The sequence below is a fragment of the Pholcus phalangioides genome, unplaced genomic scaffold (genome assembly GCF_987345545.1).
Source record: "Pholcus phalangioides strain wild (caught in Gottingen) unplaced genomic scaffold, Ppha-v1.0 ptg000014l_1, whole genome shotgun sequence".
Classification (NCBI taxonomy): domain Eukaryota; kingdom Metazoa; phylum Arthropoda; class Arachnida; order Araneae; family Pholcidae; genus Pholcus; species Pholcus phalangioides.
This window is the reverse complement of record NW_028301607.1, coordinates 2,056,616-2,074,785: the sequence shown is the minus strand read 5'-3', so window position 1 is coordinate 2,074,785 and position 18,170 is coordinate 2,056,616. Positions and strand designations below refer to the sequence as shown.

The following is an 18,170-nucleotide window of genomic DNA, read 5'->3' as shown; positions in this document are numbered from 1 at the left end:
CAGTTTTCTCCGGCACTTCACGATCTCACGATCAATGAGCTTATATCGCAAAAGCGACAGAGCCTGGGCGTGCTCGGTTCTAAACTAAAACTAAATGGTGAGATAATTCTACAATAATTAAAAAAAAAAAAAAAACCAGAAAAATCTACTTCAAAATCGGGACGTATTGTCACGCACATTTTGCACAGTAAACAATGTGACGTGCGGCTTTTTTTCTGGAAAAAAATATTAGGTTTATCTTGAGGTCACCTTCACTGAAGCCCTGTCAGCCTCCTGCCAGGGTCGCCATTAGGGGGTAGCATATGAGGCTTCGCACCCGGGCGGCAGGTAAGCTCGAGCCGCCATACTGGACAGTTTGCTTTCTCTTTTGTTGCCCAGAAATGATTTAAGAAATAGAGAACTGAGATAAAAATATATCTTCCTGCGTTATACCCCATTTTTCTGCTAGCAAGAAAAAGTGCTTCCCTGCGTTGCGTTGAGTAAAAAAAAAAAGAACAGTTTTGTTTCTTCTTTTGGAGTGATCACCAGAGATTTATCTTTGACATCTTTTTTGGCGATAACTGGCAAATTTACTTTGTCGTTCATATCTTTTTCAGAGATAATTGACAACTTCATTTACCTTTGGAAATTTTTCTTGGTGACAATTGCCGATGTGCCGTGTAAAATCCGATTTCCCGTATTTTTATAATGAAAATATGATCAGCGTATTGATACTTTTCTACCGGAACAGCTTTCATGGACTGGGTGAAACCTATTGCCGGGCCGCATTTGGTTGCGCACTCCTGTCTTACATAATCTTGCAGACTGATAACGATAATTTGCAGAGAAGAGAATAAGTCTGGTTAAACCAAAGTGACAACAATACACGAATGAGAACATTGTCCGTGATTTTAATAACCGGCGTCTACTGTACCTAACTTGTTTGTACCGCTGTTAGACGACCAGGTACGAAAAACAATAGATCGAATAGTTAAGCCAGTTATCGAAGAGGCTAAAGCACAGTGGTTTTCGAACTTTTATCATACTTTCTCCCTTTACCTATTCCTGGTTTAACTTCGGCTCCCCAGGATAGTTTAGTAGATATTTTCATTTATAAAACAACCACTTCAAGGCATAAATAGGCACACAAATCAATATCTGCAGCCACTGACAAAGGTTGGTGATGCTCCTATGAGCCATGACGCACACCTTGAGAAACACTGAGTTAAAGCTACGTGATTAGCTGTACGGTTCCGTATTTCCCGGGACAGTCCCGGTTTTCTTCTGGCCAGGTCTTCGGGAGGTCTTTGGAGGTGTTAGATGATGACTTGAACGAAACTTTCACGCTCACGGATGTCGATAGTTTGTGCCGAAGGAAATCTGAAAAATTGATTGAGGTCCATCCATTTCCCTTAAAGAACAGTCAATGAAGGAATTGACGAGGGAGGAAAATGTGTAAGTATCGCACCGGGAGCTGTGCACCAACAGCAGTGGAAATTCTAGTTCATACTACGACTACTTCGAGATACATGATACCGACTAAGATACAGATTTTGGAAGTAATGCGAACAGCATCAACAGTGGAAGCAGCGTATATCAAGATTGTTCGAGTGTTTGGGACAATAACAGCGGTGGTTCTGGAGATACAAATGCATGCCTCGAGAGTAGCGGGAAATGTGTCTACGAGGACTGCGTTGCATTACTAAAACCATAGACTTAAGATATAAATTCTATTAAAACATTTAATAATGATTCATGACATTTGAATTTTACCAAAACTTGGAACTTAATTGAATTAAATCCAAAATGGAGTCGTTAAAAACTGAGATTACGTCAGAAATCCATTGCATCGTCAATTTAATATTCCAATTTTTAATTTATAAGAAGAGGAATAAGCAAAAAAGTATTCCCTTGTGAAAGGATACTGGTCCCCCTTTCCTAAACCGCTCAGAACATCCGAAAGCTGCGCAAGTGTTGGCCATTCTAATCAAAAATAAGACAGCGCGTGTAGATCGTCATACGAGTAGCCATAAGGAAAGCATTGCCAGCGAGATTCCCTGACCAGCCTTTCGACTGGAGTCACGTGACTCCGGATCTTTGCTTCACATTGTAACCCCTCGCGCGCACTCTATAGTATTATTACTCTGTGACTAAAACACAGCGATCACGGTGACAACAAGGACAGTAGCGGTACTTTTAGCATCACCACTAACAGCTATTACGAAGAGGAAGATCGAGAACCATCTCCCGTCGAAAAATGTGTTCTGACAAGGTGGAATGCAGGAGTAGAAACTTTTGAAATATATAGATAAAGATCTTCACCACCTCCCTCCCTTTGCAATGGAATTTTCATAGTTGCATACGTATGTAAGATCTAGGAACAATCGATGGTCTGTTTGAGAATGCATTCTTACGTCTGTTTGCATTCAAATTCACCATTAAATAAGGTGATTTCTTCCCGAAACAAAAATAAAACACACTTTTTGATAATTTCGCACAACACTGTTTTGACGCATTTTAATATTATAGGACTTTTTTATTGTTATTAATTATCAATTTTGTGTTTATAATAGTTAAACTTTTTTAGAGTTAATTATATACCTGACAGTTTATAGATTCAAAATCAGAGGCGCACGCAGTGAGGACCACAGCGACTCGTGCCCCCCCCCCAAAAAAAAACCGATCAAAAATCAAGAATTATGAGTGTTTTAGTAAAATGATTAAAATATCCAAAGAAAATACATTTATATAAATCATCTTAATCTCTCTCTCACAATTTCCGTTAATTAATTCAAAATACTTTTTGAAGGTTATTAACCGAGAATTTCCCCGAAGAAATTTGCCGTACTTCTCCAAAATACGGTGTGCTTCCCCCCCCCCCCCCCCACTCGTTCAAAGCTTATTCCTGCGTACGCCCCTGTTTAAAACCATAGCTCTGTCAGCTAGCGCCATATTGAAGCAGCAAAACATCCTTCCCCCAACAAGATCCCACACATGGCCCTCCACTCTGTCTCAAGGAAGAGATATGAGCAGGTGGTTGAAGAAGACCTAGGCCACGGGTCGGCAACCTTTTGAGTCGGAAGAGTCAAAAATTGCAATTTACAAAATTTCAAAGTTTTTAAAGAGCCACAAAATTTTTAGAGCCACATACGAGAAGCTGGGCATAATGAAATATAATTGATCAAAAAACATTTTATCAAAAAATATGTATAATATGTATTTTAAAAATATAATACTATATAATATAATACTGCGTACGGAACTAAAGAGCAGCAGCTTCACATCCAAAGAGCCGCAGGTTGCCGACCCCTGACCTAGGCAATGCTGGAAAAAAGAGTGGCAAAACTACTTTCATGCGCAAAATGACGTCGGATCATTAAAAACGGAAGGGCAGGGAACATCGATTGGCTGTAGGACTCCTTAAAAGGGCTGACTTGTCCACCATATTTTGGGAGGGATATGACGCCATTATTGTCGTTATAGCTAATCACTGTTCCCTATCCTGCTATTCTTTAACGATTAGACGTTGTTTTGAAAAAAAAGAAGATTTTTCCGCTCCAAGATAGAGGACGATAAGTCCGCCCGCATCCTTGGGCACCTTACGATGGGTTATAATGATAATATTGACGTCACACTTCGCTTAAAGATGGTGGACGATTCAGCCTAGTGTTTCAAGGAGCCCTACTACTACTTGGTTTTCCGAATATGCACCTCGTTCACATTCCCCTGCCATTTTAACGAATCGGTGCATGTCGCAACGTGTTGTGTGAATCTATGTTATATACACGCCCCTAACGTTGTTGATTTTCAATGAGTACGGGCCCCCTGTCAAAGCGTGGGGCCTGGTTTGACCACACCTATAACACACCTCTAAGGGCGGCTCTGATCAGCAACATACAGTAATAGAACCTCGATTATCCGTTGAAATGGGGGGGGGGGTGGATGAACATGACGGATAACCAAACACCACGGTTGAACCACCAGGAAAGAACAAATTGATCATAAGGGGCCATTCAAGTATTACGTAAGCAGATTTTCAGCCATTTTTGACCACCTCCCCCTTGTCAGCAAAACACTGACCCCCCCCCCCCGGGGGGGGATTTCGATGATTAAAGCCACTGAGCTTTTTTTTTTTTTCCAAACCGAGCACAACTCAGGTCTATTGCCATAGGCAATTTACTACCTAGTGAGTTGTGCCGGAAATGTAAGTGCGTGTCCTAACCGTCTGAGTGCGTATCTAGTGTTGGGTATGATTTTTCAGTGCTGCCATCTATATCTCAGAAGTGAAGTGAGTGATGTGTAGTGACTGAATATTTGTACTGTTTGTAGGACTGTTGCTCTCCGCGATGCGAGTCCGTCATTAAAGCCACTGAGCTATAGGGAATGCCTTCCAAAAGGTTTCCTTATAGCTCATAGTGGTTAAAGCCGAAGAAAAAAAATAAAATGAAAAAAATGTCGTTTGGCTTTGATAACATGGCGGACTTCCGTCGATTTTACAGCCTTTAGATATGAGCATCAACAAGCTTTTCGAAGATTATTTAAGGAATTTATGAAACTGAAGACCTCTTTGAACGTGACGACGGTGATGACAGCACACGAGCACAGCTGTGGAGATGAAAACGAACATGTCACACCGTATTGGCTTTCGATGTAGAGCTCGAAGAATCAGAAGAAGAAATAGATGGGAAACTGAGTTTTGATTCATTTTTCATTGTAACTTTTATTGCATGGAAAGTACAGGGTGTCCTGTAAATACTAATGCGGCCTTTATTTTATCAACCATCCGCCGTAGAGATATGATTCCAATTTAAAAAATGCTCACAAGGCGTTAAAAAATCACCTTGCATCAGTTGAGAGTGAGAATACATTGTGTCACAAAAGAAAAACTCCAAATTTTAAAACGGTCCCTCTGTCTTCTAACTTCCAATAAGAAAATTGTTGCCACTGTATCTCCTGAGGCCAAAAAACCCCATATCTCTAAGTGCAATATTCGCTGAGATATTCTAGTTCAAAAATCAGAGAAAAAGTATGAAAAACAGCGAAAACTAACGGACCGGACACACAACGCTGCTTTCCCTCATTTATGGTATCCTTCCCCAACTTTTCTCCGAATTTTGAATTCGAATATCTCAGTGAATGTTACACTTAGAGATATGTTTTTTGTTTTGGAATTACAACTTGGAATTTTTTTTGTTGGCCTCAGGAAAGAGACAGGGCAACAGCTTTCTAATTCGAAGTTAAAGCACAGGGGGAGCGTATAAAAATTTAGAGTTTCGTATTTTGTGACACACACTGTATTTTCACTCTGAAAACTGGTACAGGGTAATTTTTGAAGTCTTTTGAGCATTTTTTAAATTGGAATCATACATCTACGACGGACGGCTGATGAGGTGAAGGCCACGCTAGCACTTACAGGACACCCTGTACACGGTCATTTTCCTTCTAAATTGGAAAGTTAAAAATAAAACTCGATTGAAGTAAGTCGCTTTTTGCATCAGTCCGGAGTTGTGAGCGGTTCTATCTATCCTAAGGGCCCTTTCACACGGAGCGGATGCGGATGCGGGTCCGGAAGAAGTTTTAACAATTGGGATATACTGCGCCTTTCAGACGAGCCGAAAAATCTCCGCACCTAGGAAATGTTCATGCGGGTCCGGACGTCGTCCGCATGTGTCAAAACCTAAGTGCGGGCTCCGCATCCGCACATAGAAGTTTTGACAATAGGTTTATTCGGGGCTATTCAGACGATGCGGATGCGGAGCGAATTCGTCCGCATCTTTGGGTACTTTTTGAAGGTGATTTTTCACGGAAGTTTTTTTAATTATTTGCCATAATGATAAAATGACCATCATAAAACACCATATGATGGTCCCTGCTCATTAATATAATGTACCTACATACGTCTATACCTTTGTTTCGTTCTGAGATTGAGATATAGCAACTTTAACTGCCTTTTGTCCATACTTTACAATTTTATACAATAAGACCTGCCAACAACGGCCACTGACGGAACAAAAATGATAAGCCGTTCTGTGCATTACGAATATTTAACTGACTACATACTTTAATAACTTTTAAATTTAATTTAAATATTTTAATTTTTTTCTTTTTAAATTTTTTAAATTATTTAAAAATATAAATATCTGAAATATTATTTTAAATATTTGTTATTTTTTTAAATTTTTAATCTGTTAATTTTTTTAAACTTTAAAAAAAATACTTTTATAAACAACGTTATCCCCGTACGACGTTCACTCAGGGCCGGATTAAGTCGTTTGAAGACCCTAGCACTTGAATATTTTTGGTGGTTCCCCCGATACCTACAAGTTTATTTTACACGATATTCAGTCTATAAACTTGAAAAAATGAAATTTTATATTTCAGAAATGACTAATCTAAGGATGGGATTTCACTATAAAAGGTTTATGAAAGTTATTTTATAAAACTTGAAAAAAGCAACTAATAAATTTATCGGTTGCATTTGCTCTAATGCAACCGATAAATTTATTAGTTGCTTTTTTTTAAATAATTGTTATAAAATTTTTATAGTGTAATCCGGCCGGGATTATACTATAAAGTTTTATAAAAGAACTTTTATGAAAGTTGAAAAATTCAACCAATAGGCGCATCGGTTGCATTCCAGAAAATGCAACCGGTGCACACACACAAACACGCACACACATTTTGCATTCAAAAAATTCAACCAATAAGATAATATTGGTTGAATTTTTCACGTTTTATCAAAGAGCTTTTACAAAACTTTTATAGTGTAATCCCGGCCTAAGGCTGGTATTACACTATAAAACTTGAAAAATGTAATCAATAAACACATCTGTTACATTCGAGCGAACTTAACTGATCGGCCTATCGGTTGCATTTTTCAAGTTTTATAAACTAACTTTTATAAAACTTTTATACTGTAATCCCGGCCTAAGACAGAATTGTGATGTGAATATTTCTAAGCACAGACATTTTGAACGTCCCCACCCCTCCCCTTTTTTTCTACTTGCAAATTCTTTGATATCTCCCGAATTTTTTTTTTAGGAACATATTAGTTTCGGATGTTTTTGGATTGGATTTTTCGAACATTGGATGTTTTTGGAATTTTTCTTTCATATTTTTCCGGAAAGACAGATTTGTTTTCAAAATCTTTTGAAAATATTTTAAGACATTTTCTCCCATCGACTACTTGTGAGGATCGGAATGAAGATATCTTTATTCCCATATTCTATGTGGCTCTAGACTTAACCACCAAAGAATACCTCTAGGCTGCATATGGGCACTGAATCAGGGGTGAAGGAGAAAAACAGTTATAAAAATTGCGAAAAAATAGTTTTTATGCACGAATTTCAACCTAAAGATGCGGGCGAAACACCCGCATCTTCAGTGCTCGTGTGAAAGGGTATGCGGACCCGCTTCCGCATCCGCATCCGCTCCGTGTGAAAGGGGCCTAATAAACTGCGCTGATTTTTTTTTTTTTGGGGGTGGGGCGGCTTAAATTGACGGGTTTTAAGTTCTTTGCGGTTTTGGTGGTCCTGAAGTGAATTGGGATCAAAGTCAAATGTCCGGTCTTCAAAGGTCAGATGTCCTGCAGTAAGGAGGTCGACTTATAGCCGACTATATACGGCATTGGCGTACGCAAGGCGGGGAAGCCGAGATTATAGTGTTATTTTACATGATAAAACATAACCCCCCCCCCCCCCCCGAGGGGAAAAAATTGAAAATCCTGCCTTGAGATAATTCTGCGTACGCCTATGATATACGGTATGCATTTTGTTGGTTTAAAATGCACTGTTCACTGACAACAAGTGGGCATCAATCTGTGGCCACTCATAGTTTTATCCTGAAAATTTTAACCGTATTTAAGTAGAATTCGCTAATAAACCAAATATAATTCATGTTAGTCACGGGCTCTAAAATGCGGGCTTTTTCCCGGGAAAAAACTTCAGTTCAAAGCTCCCGAGTCTAAGAGGGAAGAATAAAGTGGTCTGCCTTCACCTTCATGCATGAGCGTTGGGGGGGGGGGGTAACGCACGTCAATGAAGGAGCCGTCTGATCTTATGTGGATGCATATACTGTATATGTAACTGCCAAAGCCCAAAATCGGCTAGTTTGAGAATTGGAAAATTTTGTTGTAAATTGACCGGCCAAGTCCAGTCAGTTCGCGAAGTTTGCCGGTGATCACTGGCAAAAGTCTTACAACAAAAGACATAATTCGGGGGTTATCGCCAAGTTGGCGTACTTTTTCGTGATAGTTATGTCCACGTTAGCTATGGCAACGCTCCAAATAACAGTCACGATGCTGAAATTTGTCGGAAAAAAACCTTATGCTTTTTTATAAATTTCATTTTCTCAAATAGTTTTTTTTTCCTCAAAGTTATCTTTTTCTTTCTCTCCTCACGTGGAGCTAATCCAATACAGTTACTATATATAGCCGTGTAATTACACGTTGGCGATGAAAAAAAAATGAATTTGGCACCAACCGAACCTTCTTACATCATTCATTCATATAACTCCGGTCTATCGCCACGAGCAATTTACTACCGATACAGTTATGCCTGAAGTATGTGTGAGTGTATAGGTTCCTAACAATTTATGTACTTATCTGGTGTCGTGTTGTTTTGAATTTTCAGGGCCACAATCTATATGAGTGAAGTGTTACGATTGAATATTTGTCCGTTGTAAGCTTGTTTCTCTCTGTGTCGAGACTTTCAACGGGGAGATCGGCTCGTATTTGCGCATCGAAGTTGGGAGCCACAGAAAACAAACTTCAGTCGACCACCGCTGCGACGTCGGTGGGGTTCGAACTCTAGACCTCAGATGAGAGTCCGTCACTACGACCACTGTACCACCATAGCGGCTCTTACATCAGCTCATCCAATTTTGCTCAGGGACCTCCTGCCACTACGTGAATTGGCCAGCCAAAGCCCGAATTATTTCTGAAAGTCGGACTTTGGCCAAACCTTTCCTTTCGGTCAATGCGTCAGTAACTTATATTAATTGAAATCATCATCGTGCTCTACCCCCCTCCCCCCAGCTTCTCAAGTCTATCGCCGCTTATGCCTTCGTGCATGCGGACGGAGATACGGGGGGGGGCATGGAGGACCCCCCCCCCTCCCCCATCAACATCAAAGATATGTTCAGCTGATCAAAACATATATGTGCATATGAATTAATATCGTCTCTCCCTCAGACCTTTCAAGTTGAGGCCTTCATTCACCACAATTTTTCCAAGATTTCCGTCGTAACTGGCGGTTTTTTGTTCACCTTTGTCATCATTTTTGGCGAAAATTGCCAAATGCACATGTTTTCCTTATTTGAAATCAAAAATTATTTGTTTCCCGGAAAAATAGGATCAGCCAAGCACTAACTGAGTTTGAAGTATAGAAATATTGTCGCTCTTGCCACCATCCATCCAAAAATTTGATAAGGTCGTCAATGAGTCAATCGTAAAATGAAAAATAGGACTCATGCTGCTGGTATCTATTATATGTATTTAGAAAAAAAAGCAAGCAAAAACTATCAACTGGTACTCTATGTATTTCTAAATCGTAGATGGCAGACATCAAATTCATGAAATTTTTTTCCACTTGTCAGAACCCTCCAAATTTTCATGTCAACAAACATGGCGGTCCTCATGTTGCATTCGTCGCCAGGCCCCTGAGGAATGATAGTGAGGGATTTGGAGCAAGACTTTTTGGAGTCGAGACGCCGGCTATCATTTGCGCTTCGAAGTCGCGAAACCGCGAAAAACAACTTTATCCTAGGATGACGTCATTATCAGCACGAAGGTTTTTTTTTTTAACAGCTAGCTGGTGCGAAAATGAGTTTAGGAAAGAAAGAGAAAATTCAATTGCTCTTAACTGCTCTCACGGGGTATCGAACCCACGTCTTCTCCTTAAACCACTAGTACTTGACCGAACATGCGCCTCGTACACATTCCTCTACGGCAGCGGTTCTCAACTGGTGCTCCGCGGAGCCCTTGGGGCTCCTTGTGCACTCTCCAGGGGCTCCGCGGCCGCACGAAGAAAATTAAAAAAACGAAAATTTAAAAAAATAACTGTAAATATTTTTAAATAGTAAAAATAATTCAGTAACTTTGATAAATAATTAAAAAATTGGCCTACGGGGTTCCGCCATAGAACTTTTTTACTTGAAAGAGCTCCGCGCGAGTCAAAAAAGGTTGAGAACCGCTGCTCTACGGAATTTCTAACGAATCTGCATATGCTGGAGAATCTGTGTTCTGAGTGTATGCTTGGCTCTAACGTATTTATGTTGTCGAGTTGCGCTTGTTTCGTGTTCATACTGCCATCTAGCTTCCATTTTCTGAAGTATAGATGAAAAATGCTTGAATTTTTCATGTTTCGTCAGTATCGTGTTGTAGGCCTGCCTGCTCTCAGCGGAGAGACTTTTTCATATGGGAGAACGGCTCACATTCGTGCATCGAAGCTGGAAAGTCGCAGAAAACCAACTTCAGCCGGCCACCACTGTGCCACGGGTTCGAACCTGGATCCTCAGAACGAGAGTTCAGCACGATGTCCACACGACCGCGCAGCGGCTCCGCATACCGCTAAGGCTATAAAGGCTACGAATTTCATTCATTCTTTAAGCTGACGGTACATGGACGGTCGGACCTAGCTCCGACTTAGGTTTGCATCAGCCAGTTGTTAAAAAAAACCTTCGTAGAGGCAAACTTTAGCATGGCTTTCGTTTGGACAGCCATCACTATACTCACACGGAATACTGCAGCTAAGCTAAATAGCCGCTGTGGTGGTCGAGTGGTCATAATGACGGACTCGCATCGTGGGGACCCGGGTTCGAGCCCCACCGTCACCACAGGGTTCGACTGAAGTTGGTTTTCTGTGGTTTCCAATTTCGAGGCGCAAATGCGAGTCGATCTCCCCGTTAAAAAGTCTCGCCACAGAGAGCAACAGTCCTACAAACAGTACAGATATTCAGTCATTACACTTCACTCACTTCACTTCTGAGATATAGATGGCAGCACTAAAAAATCATACACAACACTAGATACACACTCAGACTGTTAGATACACATACTTACACTTCCGGCACAACTCACTAGGTAGTAAATTGCCCATGGCGATAGACCTGAGTTGTGCTCGGCTTAAAAAAAAAAAAAAGCTAAGCTAAATACCTAGATAAAAAGTGTATTACAGTGAAACCTCACTACAACGAAACTCGTTATAGTGATAAATCCTTTCTCTATCTGTTCATTTTAACGATTTATCGGAAAGCCGTTGCTCGCGAATCCATCTTCATTGGTGAGTCATAATAGAAATGATGTCAACGCAGGGGCGTAGCCAGAAATTTCGTTCGGGGGGGGGACCAAAGTGACAGAACAATGGATTTGGCCATCTTTTTCCCTTTTTTCGGTCATTTTCTCACATTTCGGGGGGGGGGACCAGACCCCCCGCTACGCCTTTGTGTCAACGTATTTTAGACACAATGCCCGTTCTGCAATTCATACTCAATGAGCGTTAGGGTTACCAAACGTTCGTATTTTGAATGCCCTGTTTTTGTGTCCGTACTTTCTCCGAAGTAGACCAGAAATTTCTGGATTTTTTAAAACTACGAAAACATCAATCGATTTCAAATATACTTTGATTATAATTCAAATTTACTGCATTGCATAGTGAAAATGAAACAAGGGAAAGGTGTTGGTGGCATCGGAGTCGGGTGAGCCATCAGAACTAATTCAGAAATCAATTTATCCTACATAAAGTAATTATAAATATTTAGTGGGCTCAAAAATACTTGGGGGGGGGGTGGCTCAATCTATATATATGTATATGAGTTCTATGGTAATGTTGGCAAATGTTGGAGGTGGACGCTCGGGCCTGATACAGGTTTACGCTTACGTATAAGGCTCTAACTGAGCACCCATAGGCAGGGCCCGATTTTGGCAAGAGTACGAGGAGGAGGGGGGGGGGTGACTAGGGTCAAAGATAATGGGTGGAGATACGGGGGCGTGGGGGGCATTGCCCCCCCCCCCAGCGTCAAAGGTGGAGTCGACTGATCTAATGTATATATGAATTGACATCATCATCATCATCGTGCCCCCCCCCCAGCAATAATGACTCCCCCCCCCCCGACTTCCAAGTCTATCTCCGCCTATGCATGTAGGGAATCCGTTCCTGCTCACGGGCCTAAAACATATCCGACATCTCTGGAAGACTGCTGTCACATTGATTACATTTACATCATCATGGGAGCCCCCACTTTTTATAATCACAGGAGCCACGGAGGAAAATCTACTGGGTGAAAATTGGCGACGAAACTGGCTAGATGTCTCAAATGCTGCATGTCTAGCAGTGGGTGTGTCTGTATTTTGTATTTTAAAAACCTGATAACCCTAGCGTAGCTACGTATTTCGTGATTTTTGTAATCGGGAATTACAGCGTAAACAAACTTTACCTAGTGGTGAAAGAAAAGCATACACGTGCGCCCGAAGTTTGAATCAGTTCTACTGATGTGCCAGCAATAACAAGAAACATTCGCACAACCGTCTACTGCAAAGACTTCATTCTTTGGATTCGCTTCGTGAAATCATCGTAATATTAAATCTCTTGTCTTTGTTATTGTTATTGTCATTCGAAAACGCCGTAATTTTATATAATAATTGTAATGGATACTGCTAGTAATTCCGGTCATCACTAGTTTGTTACCGTGTTGTGATCGATATGTTTTTTTTGTTTTAGGTTGTTGCATCTTATTATGGTTGTTTTCTCATCGCCTTTCATCAATAGATTTTCATCCGTGGCTCCTGTGATCGTTCCAGCAGCTTCTGCTTCTCACGTGTTGCCTGTTTGTTCAGTTTTTAGACCATCATCACTATGCTTCGTTTTTGCTGTACACCCAAACCTGTGAGTATATATATTGTTTTATTCTTAAATACTTTCTGGAGAATAGCATTACTCTCATATTCTTGTATTTAGAAATGCATAAATTTGTTTCATGATTGTTTTTCTGCTACTTTAAATGGTTTATACCAATGCGATCGATGAGTTTTTCAAATTAGATGGTGTAAATGGTATGGTATCGAAAGAATGAGAAGCGTTTATTACGAATGCTCTAAACTCAAATTTGTATTTCTTTGTAACTCATTTTTAAACGTAAACTCCGGCACATATTCATTCATATTTTTTCTCTAGTCAAATTTAGGATTACCGAGTGACGGATCAGTTCCCCAATTATATTCAATTATAATATTTCAACGGTAAAAATGTAACATGTATATAGTATGCCATATTTGATTGCGACCCGGCCCTAAAGCCATGCGCTTAGTCTGATGGTCAAAGTTCGCACCAGGAGACCTTTACTCAGCACGTTTCTTTCATTCGGTCAAAACTGTCCATTCAAATTATACTGTTACAATTATTATGCTACTATCTGTGCTGTCGTCATTACGCTTCCCCCATAAATATTCATATACATGCTAGGACAAGCAAACATAAATAACCAGTCAATATAAGAGAAAAAAAAAAGTAAACATGTATATAGTATATAAAAATATAATGTGTAATATATGGGATCAATCCCGTAATATACATGCAATAGGTTGATAAAAAAAGAAGTACGAGGCGTATCGGAACCATTGTACTGTAATACTTTATGAATTCGAAACTTGCAACAATGTTAGGCTTGTGTTGTCAGGACCAGTTCTGTCATTTTTCAAGTGTAAGCGAATAACATTTTTTCTAGTCTCAATCACCTCAAAAATCGCCCCCTTCAGTTGGTGCCTCATGCGGTTACGTAGTTCGCAGGATTCCAGATTCGGCCCTGTGTATTACGATTTATAACGGGAGGCCAAACAAGAAGGGTCACTGAGCTCGAGTAAAGCGCCGGAGAAGTGTTAATTTTTATGTGCAGGCCCATCTCGAGTTGGTGGTAATCATTCAGCTGGAATATAAAAATTCCAGCCTAATGTCATGAAAATTCAGAGATGTACGCGATATTACGAGCTGTAATTTCTGAACTTGCTGAAAGTAACCGGAAAATAAGGGATTTTCCACTAATTGGTATACGATCATTTGCTGTTATTTCATTTGACTTCAGTCTGTTTATTTTCAACGAGTTGATTGCGAGGGGGGTATGGCGTTCAAACATTTTTCGACTTTCCCTTGACACATATTTTTTGTTACACAAAGTAGTTGTAAACAAAATATACTAATAAATGACGTATCCACAGAGACATACATACTTGAAATGTATAGAAATGCTGAAAAGTATCAACAGGAAAATATGCCCACACAAAAATATAACTGATGAAAATACAGAATGAAAGTCTTCAATAATTAGTGGGGGTGCCGGAGGTAGGGGCTTTAAGATATCAAGGGTGAAAATTGAAGAGGGGGGGGGGGTAGCCTGTGTCGGATTTATGTTCCTGATATTGACACATGTGAGAAACGTTTTTCCTCACACGTATCAGTATCGGGTTAGACCATTACCTCCTATGTATTTTAGGAGGTAATGGTTAGACTCACGCGGTTTTTCCTTTATCACTAATTGAATTTATAATTTGTTAATATGCATGAATAATGATTTATGTGTTTATATATATAAATATATATATATCTATATGTTGCTAAAGACGAAAGTTTCGAACAGAAAATTGCCGGCAAAAAGGAATTTGGAAGCATAAAATTTAAAAGAAATTGAATACTAAAATTTGTTTTTGAACTGAAGAGAAATTGCTGATGCGTTCATTTGACATTAAACATTATAATAATAATGATGATGGAAAAAATTTTGAACTATTTTGAATTTGTCTTTGTGTTTCTCTTAGTAACAAAGAGTCTGTCTGGGAAGCTATATTCAGGAAGCTGCGTTCACAGTTTTTGCCCCACGAGTGGAATTTGGTGGAAGTGAACAGTAAACCATCAGGAAACATTTGGAATGCTTTTGTTGATTCTGCTAAAGTTAGATTTTGTTGCAAGGTAAAAAGGTTTGATTTTTCTATGTATTTTGAAACGAATTAGCCTACTTGTCTCTTAATTGCTCTTTATATTTGATATCGATCCATGAAATGATTTAAATACAGTTAGAGTGATATCGGATTAGTCAAGTAAAGCTGTTGTCTGTCTCAGTTTTCCTTGACGCCAAGAAGGGATTGATAAGTTATGGCATGAGGGTAGCCGTTCCCACAATAAATTTGACAACAGGAGGACATGTAGCAACAATTTCTATTTTATGATTTAACTCTCTTTGCGGTCCTATGTCGAATTGGAATCAGCATGGGAAAAAAAACAGTACTTCATCGCACAGAGTAATAATACTATTACTCTGTGCTACTACTCTGTGCTACAGACTAATAATACTATTACTCTGTGAGTAATAATACTATTATATCTTAAGTCTATGCTTCATCGTTATAACGGCTCCTTACAATTAAAGGAGTCCCCCCCCCCCTGGATTTTAGCTTATTAATGCAATGGATATGGTACGTGATAAATGTCCTCTTAACGGACATCTCAGATGCGGTTACCCCTTTTTTACGGCCAAATAATTAAATAATTTCCCCATCGGTGATCGGAAAGAGAAGTTTTACTGTGGGGGGGGGGGGGTTTACTGAAACACCACTGGACCGCTTCCAAATACAATGGAAAAACAAAAACTTTTGCTACTTTGACACTGTTTTGTGGTCCAAACGGGACAAAATCTAATTTGGTGCCGAATTTTTCAGAATCATAATACACGACCAGAACAAATATTGCTTTACGTCTAGTAAAATGTACCGCGGTACCTACAAGTATTCTTTATTTTCGCGGAGCGTACAGTTTCTTTATTTTCCTCCATTGATGTAGGCATGTGGCCACGGTTGGACGTCGATGAAAGGACGCGTGACATTCTGGTGCACTGTTCTCAATGGTAAAGGAGTCGTAGTTTTTAAACTTTACGGCCAGCAGTGCGAAAAATGTCATGGTGAGACCTACGAAAAACCAATCTGGTATCCGGAAGAGATCTATAAGGTAACTATTGTTCGTTTTAAAACCACAAAATATCTAGAAATGATGAAATTCCTATAGTGTTTCATTACCCTAAATACACTTTGGGGCGGTTCAAGTATTACGTAAGCAAATTTTTAGCCATTTTTGACCCCCCCCCCCCCTTGTCAGAAACATTTCGTCATCAGCTCTGCCCCTCTGAATCTTAACGCATATTGGTGGGATGAGAAACGTACGCGAGAGGGGGGCATAGGGGGGGGGTTCTTGTGCCCCCCCCCCCAGACGAGAAAATGTTTTTTCATGTAAATTTTTTTTTAATTTTCCAATGCTATTTGAAAGGTAAGAACTCCAAAATTTTTCTTTAAGAAATTCATTGCGACCCACCCTTTAAGCCATATATGGTTAACCCTTGACCCGCGGACCAAATATGGCCCTGAAGGTTATGTGATGTAGCTTGCCGCCTCTCTCTCAAACCCAATTTTGTAAAAATGAACTAAGCTACACATTTACAGATCGCTTAAATGACCCGTGGCACAATTCCAGAGCATTTAAGTGGCCCGTGGCACATTTTCAGATCACTGAAGTAGGCCCGTGGCACATTCAAAGATAACTTAAGTAACCCGCGACACAGTTCCAGAACTCTTAAATGATCCGTGGCACATTTAGAGATCCCTTGAGTGATATGTGGCACAATTTTAGAACATTTAAGCGCCCCCCCGTCGCTGTTCTACATCATTCAAATTACCCGCGGAACATTCCCAAATTACTTGAGTGATCCTTGGCAGAATTACGGATCACTTGAGTGATGCGTTGCACAGTTCCAGAGCACTTAAGCCTCTCGAAAACATTTCCAGAGCACTTAAGCCTCTCGGAAACATTTCCAGAGCATTTAAGCCTCTCGGAAACATTTCCAGAGCACTTGAAGGATCCGTGAAACATTTAGAGATCGCTGAAGTGGCTCTGTAAGGGATTTATCATTAGGGGGAATGTTAGTTCAGGTTCCCACAAACTAGCGAAAGGTTTTTCTCGTATTTGGCGCACCGAGTATAAGATGAAATCAAGTATATTTAATATTTTCATAAAGGGTGGTTGATGACGTAAGCATCATCCAACCCCCCTGGTGATCAAAAGTCAGCAAATCGGAAACCCCCATCGATGCTGACGTAATACTTGAATGACAACTTTCTCACTGTCCAAGCTTATGTCAATAAAATTATTTTCTTTTCGTGAACGTATAATATTGTGCTTTTTGTACATATATTCTCATGGTTCTCACTTTCCTGATGGACTAGGTGCTCTTAAACATAACTCATCGCATCGCTAATTTATTCTATGGCTCGAGCCGACCCACCATTTGTCTGAAAAGGCGTCCCGGCAAACCGAAAACCTCTCACAATTCGGGAAGATGTCAAGCTTGTGAAGATGGCGTATGTGCTTTGAGAAGATAAGTCTGTTTGCGCCTGAGATAGAAAGTGTGTTTCAGAAGTCAGACTTGGTCTAAATGGGAATTACCATCTTAAAGTGTGCGTGGTTGCAGGTTCGGCTCTGAAATTGTTTTGAATGCTCATGTTTTCTCTCCATCTGTCAACTCTGAGACGTTTTTTAACTGTGAATTTCCGATTAAGCAAATTCAAGGCGCCTTAAAAAACAATGTGTGATTTTTTTGAACATTCATACATTTGTTTTTTGGAATTAATCGCAGTTCGATTGTTAAAATCACGTGAAAAAAGAGAAAATGCTGTCTTCCGAGAAATGTATGGATTCAAAATTACTCAGAGAAATGGTATCTTCATGATTTCTGGATCTGCTCTTCATCATTGTTGATTGAAATCCCGTTGTGAATGTTGATTTTTGTTTTTTTTCATGAATTACATGGAAACTAATAAATGTAAGTCTGAAGTACATTTCGATTTCATTTTACTTGTGAATTTATCTTTTGAATTGGTTCATTTATTCATTTTCGATATCAGAAATTACTGTATTTTGTGCATGAATACAAACAGATATGACCGCCGAGAGACCATCGGCAGTGGTTCTCAAACCCATATTGTGGTCGGCTGAAGTTGGTTTTCTGTGGTTCCCAACTCTTCGAGGAGTAAATGCAAGTCGATCTCCCCCTTTTAAAAAGTCTCGACACAGAGAGCAGCAGACGGTACAAATGTCATTCAATCATTGCACTTCACTTCTGAATTATAGATGACGACACTGAAAAATCAAACACGACACTAG

The 18,170-nt window shown here is 39.9% G+C and overlaps 1 protein-coding gene across 1 annotated transcript; it reads left to right on the top strand.

Moving 5' to 3' along the window:
• Positions 1–12,380: 12,380 nt before the first annotated feature.
• LOC149077912 (receptor-transporting protein 4-like) lies at positions 12,381–17,845 on the top strand. Its single transcript, XM_089241511.1, has 5 exons — positions 12,381–12,548; positions 12,696–12,860; positions 14,783–14,933; positions 15,801–15,965; positions 17,234–17,845. The coding sequence occupies exons 2-5, from the start codon at positions 12,712–12,714 to the stop codon at positions 17,387–17,389; spliced, it is 621 nt and encodes a 206-aa protein (XP_089097637.1). The 5' UTR covers positions 12,381–12,548; positions 12,696–12,711; the 3' UTR covers positions 17,390–17,845.
• Positions 17,846–18,170: the final 325 nt, after the last annotated feature.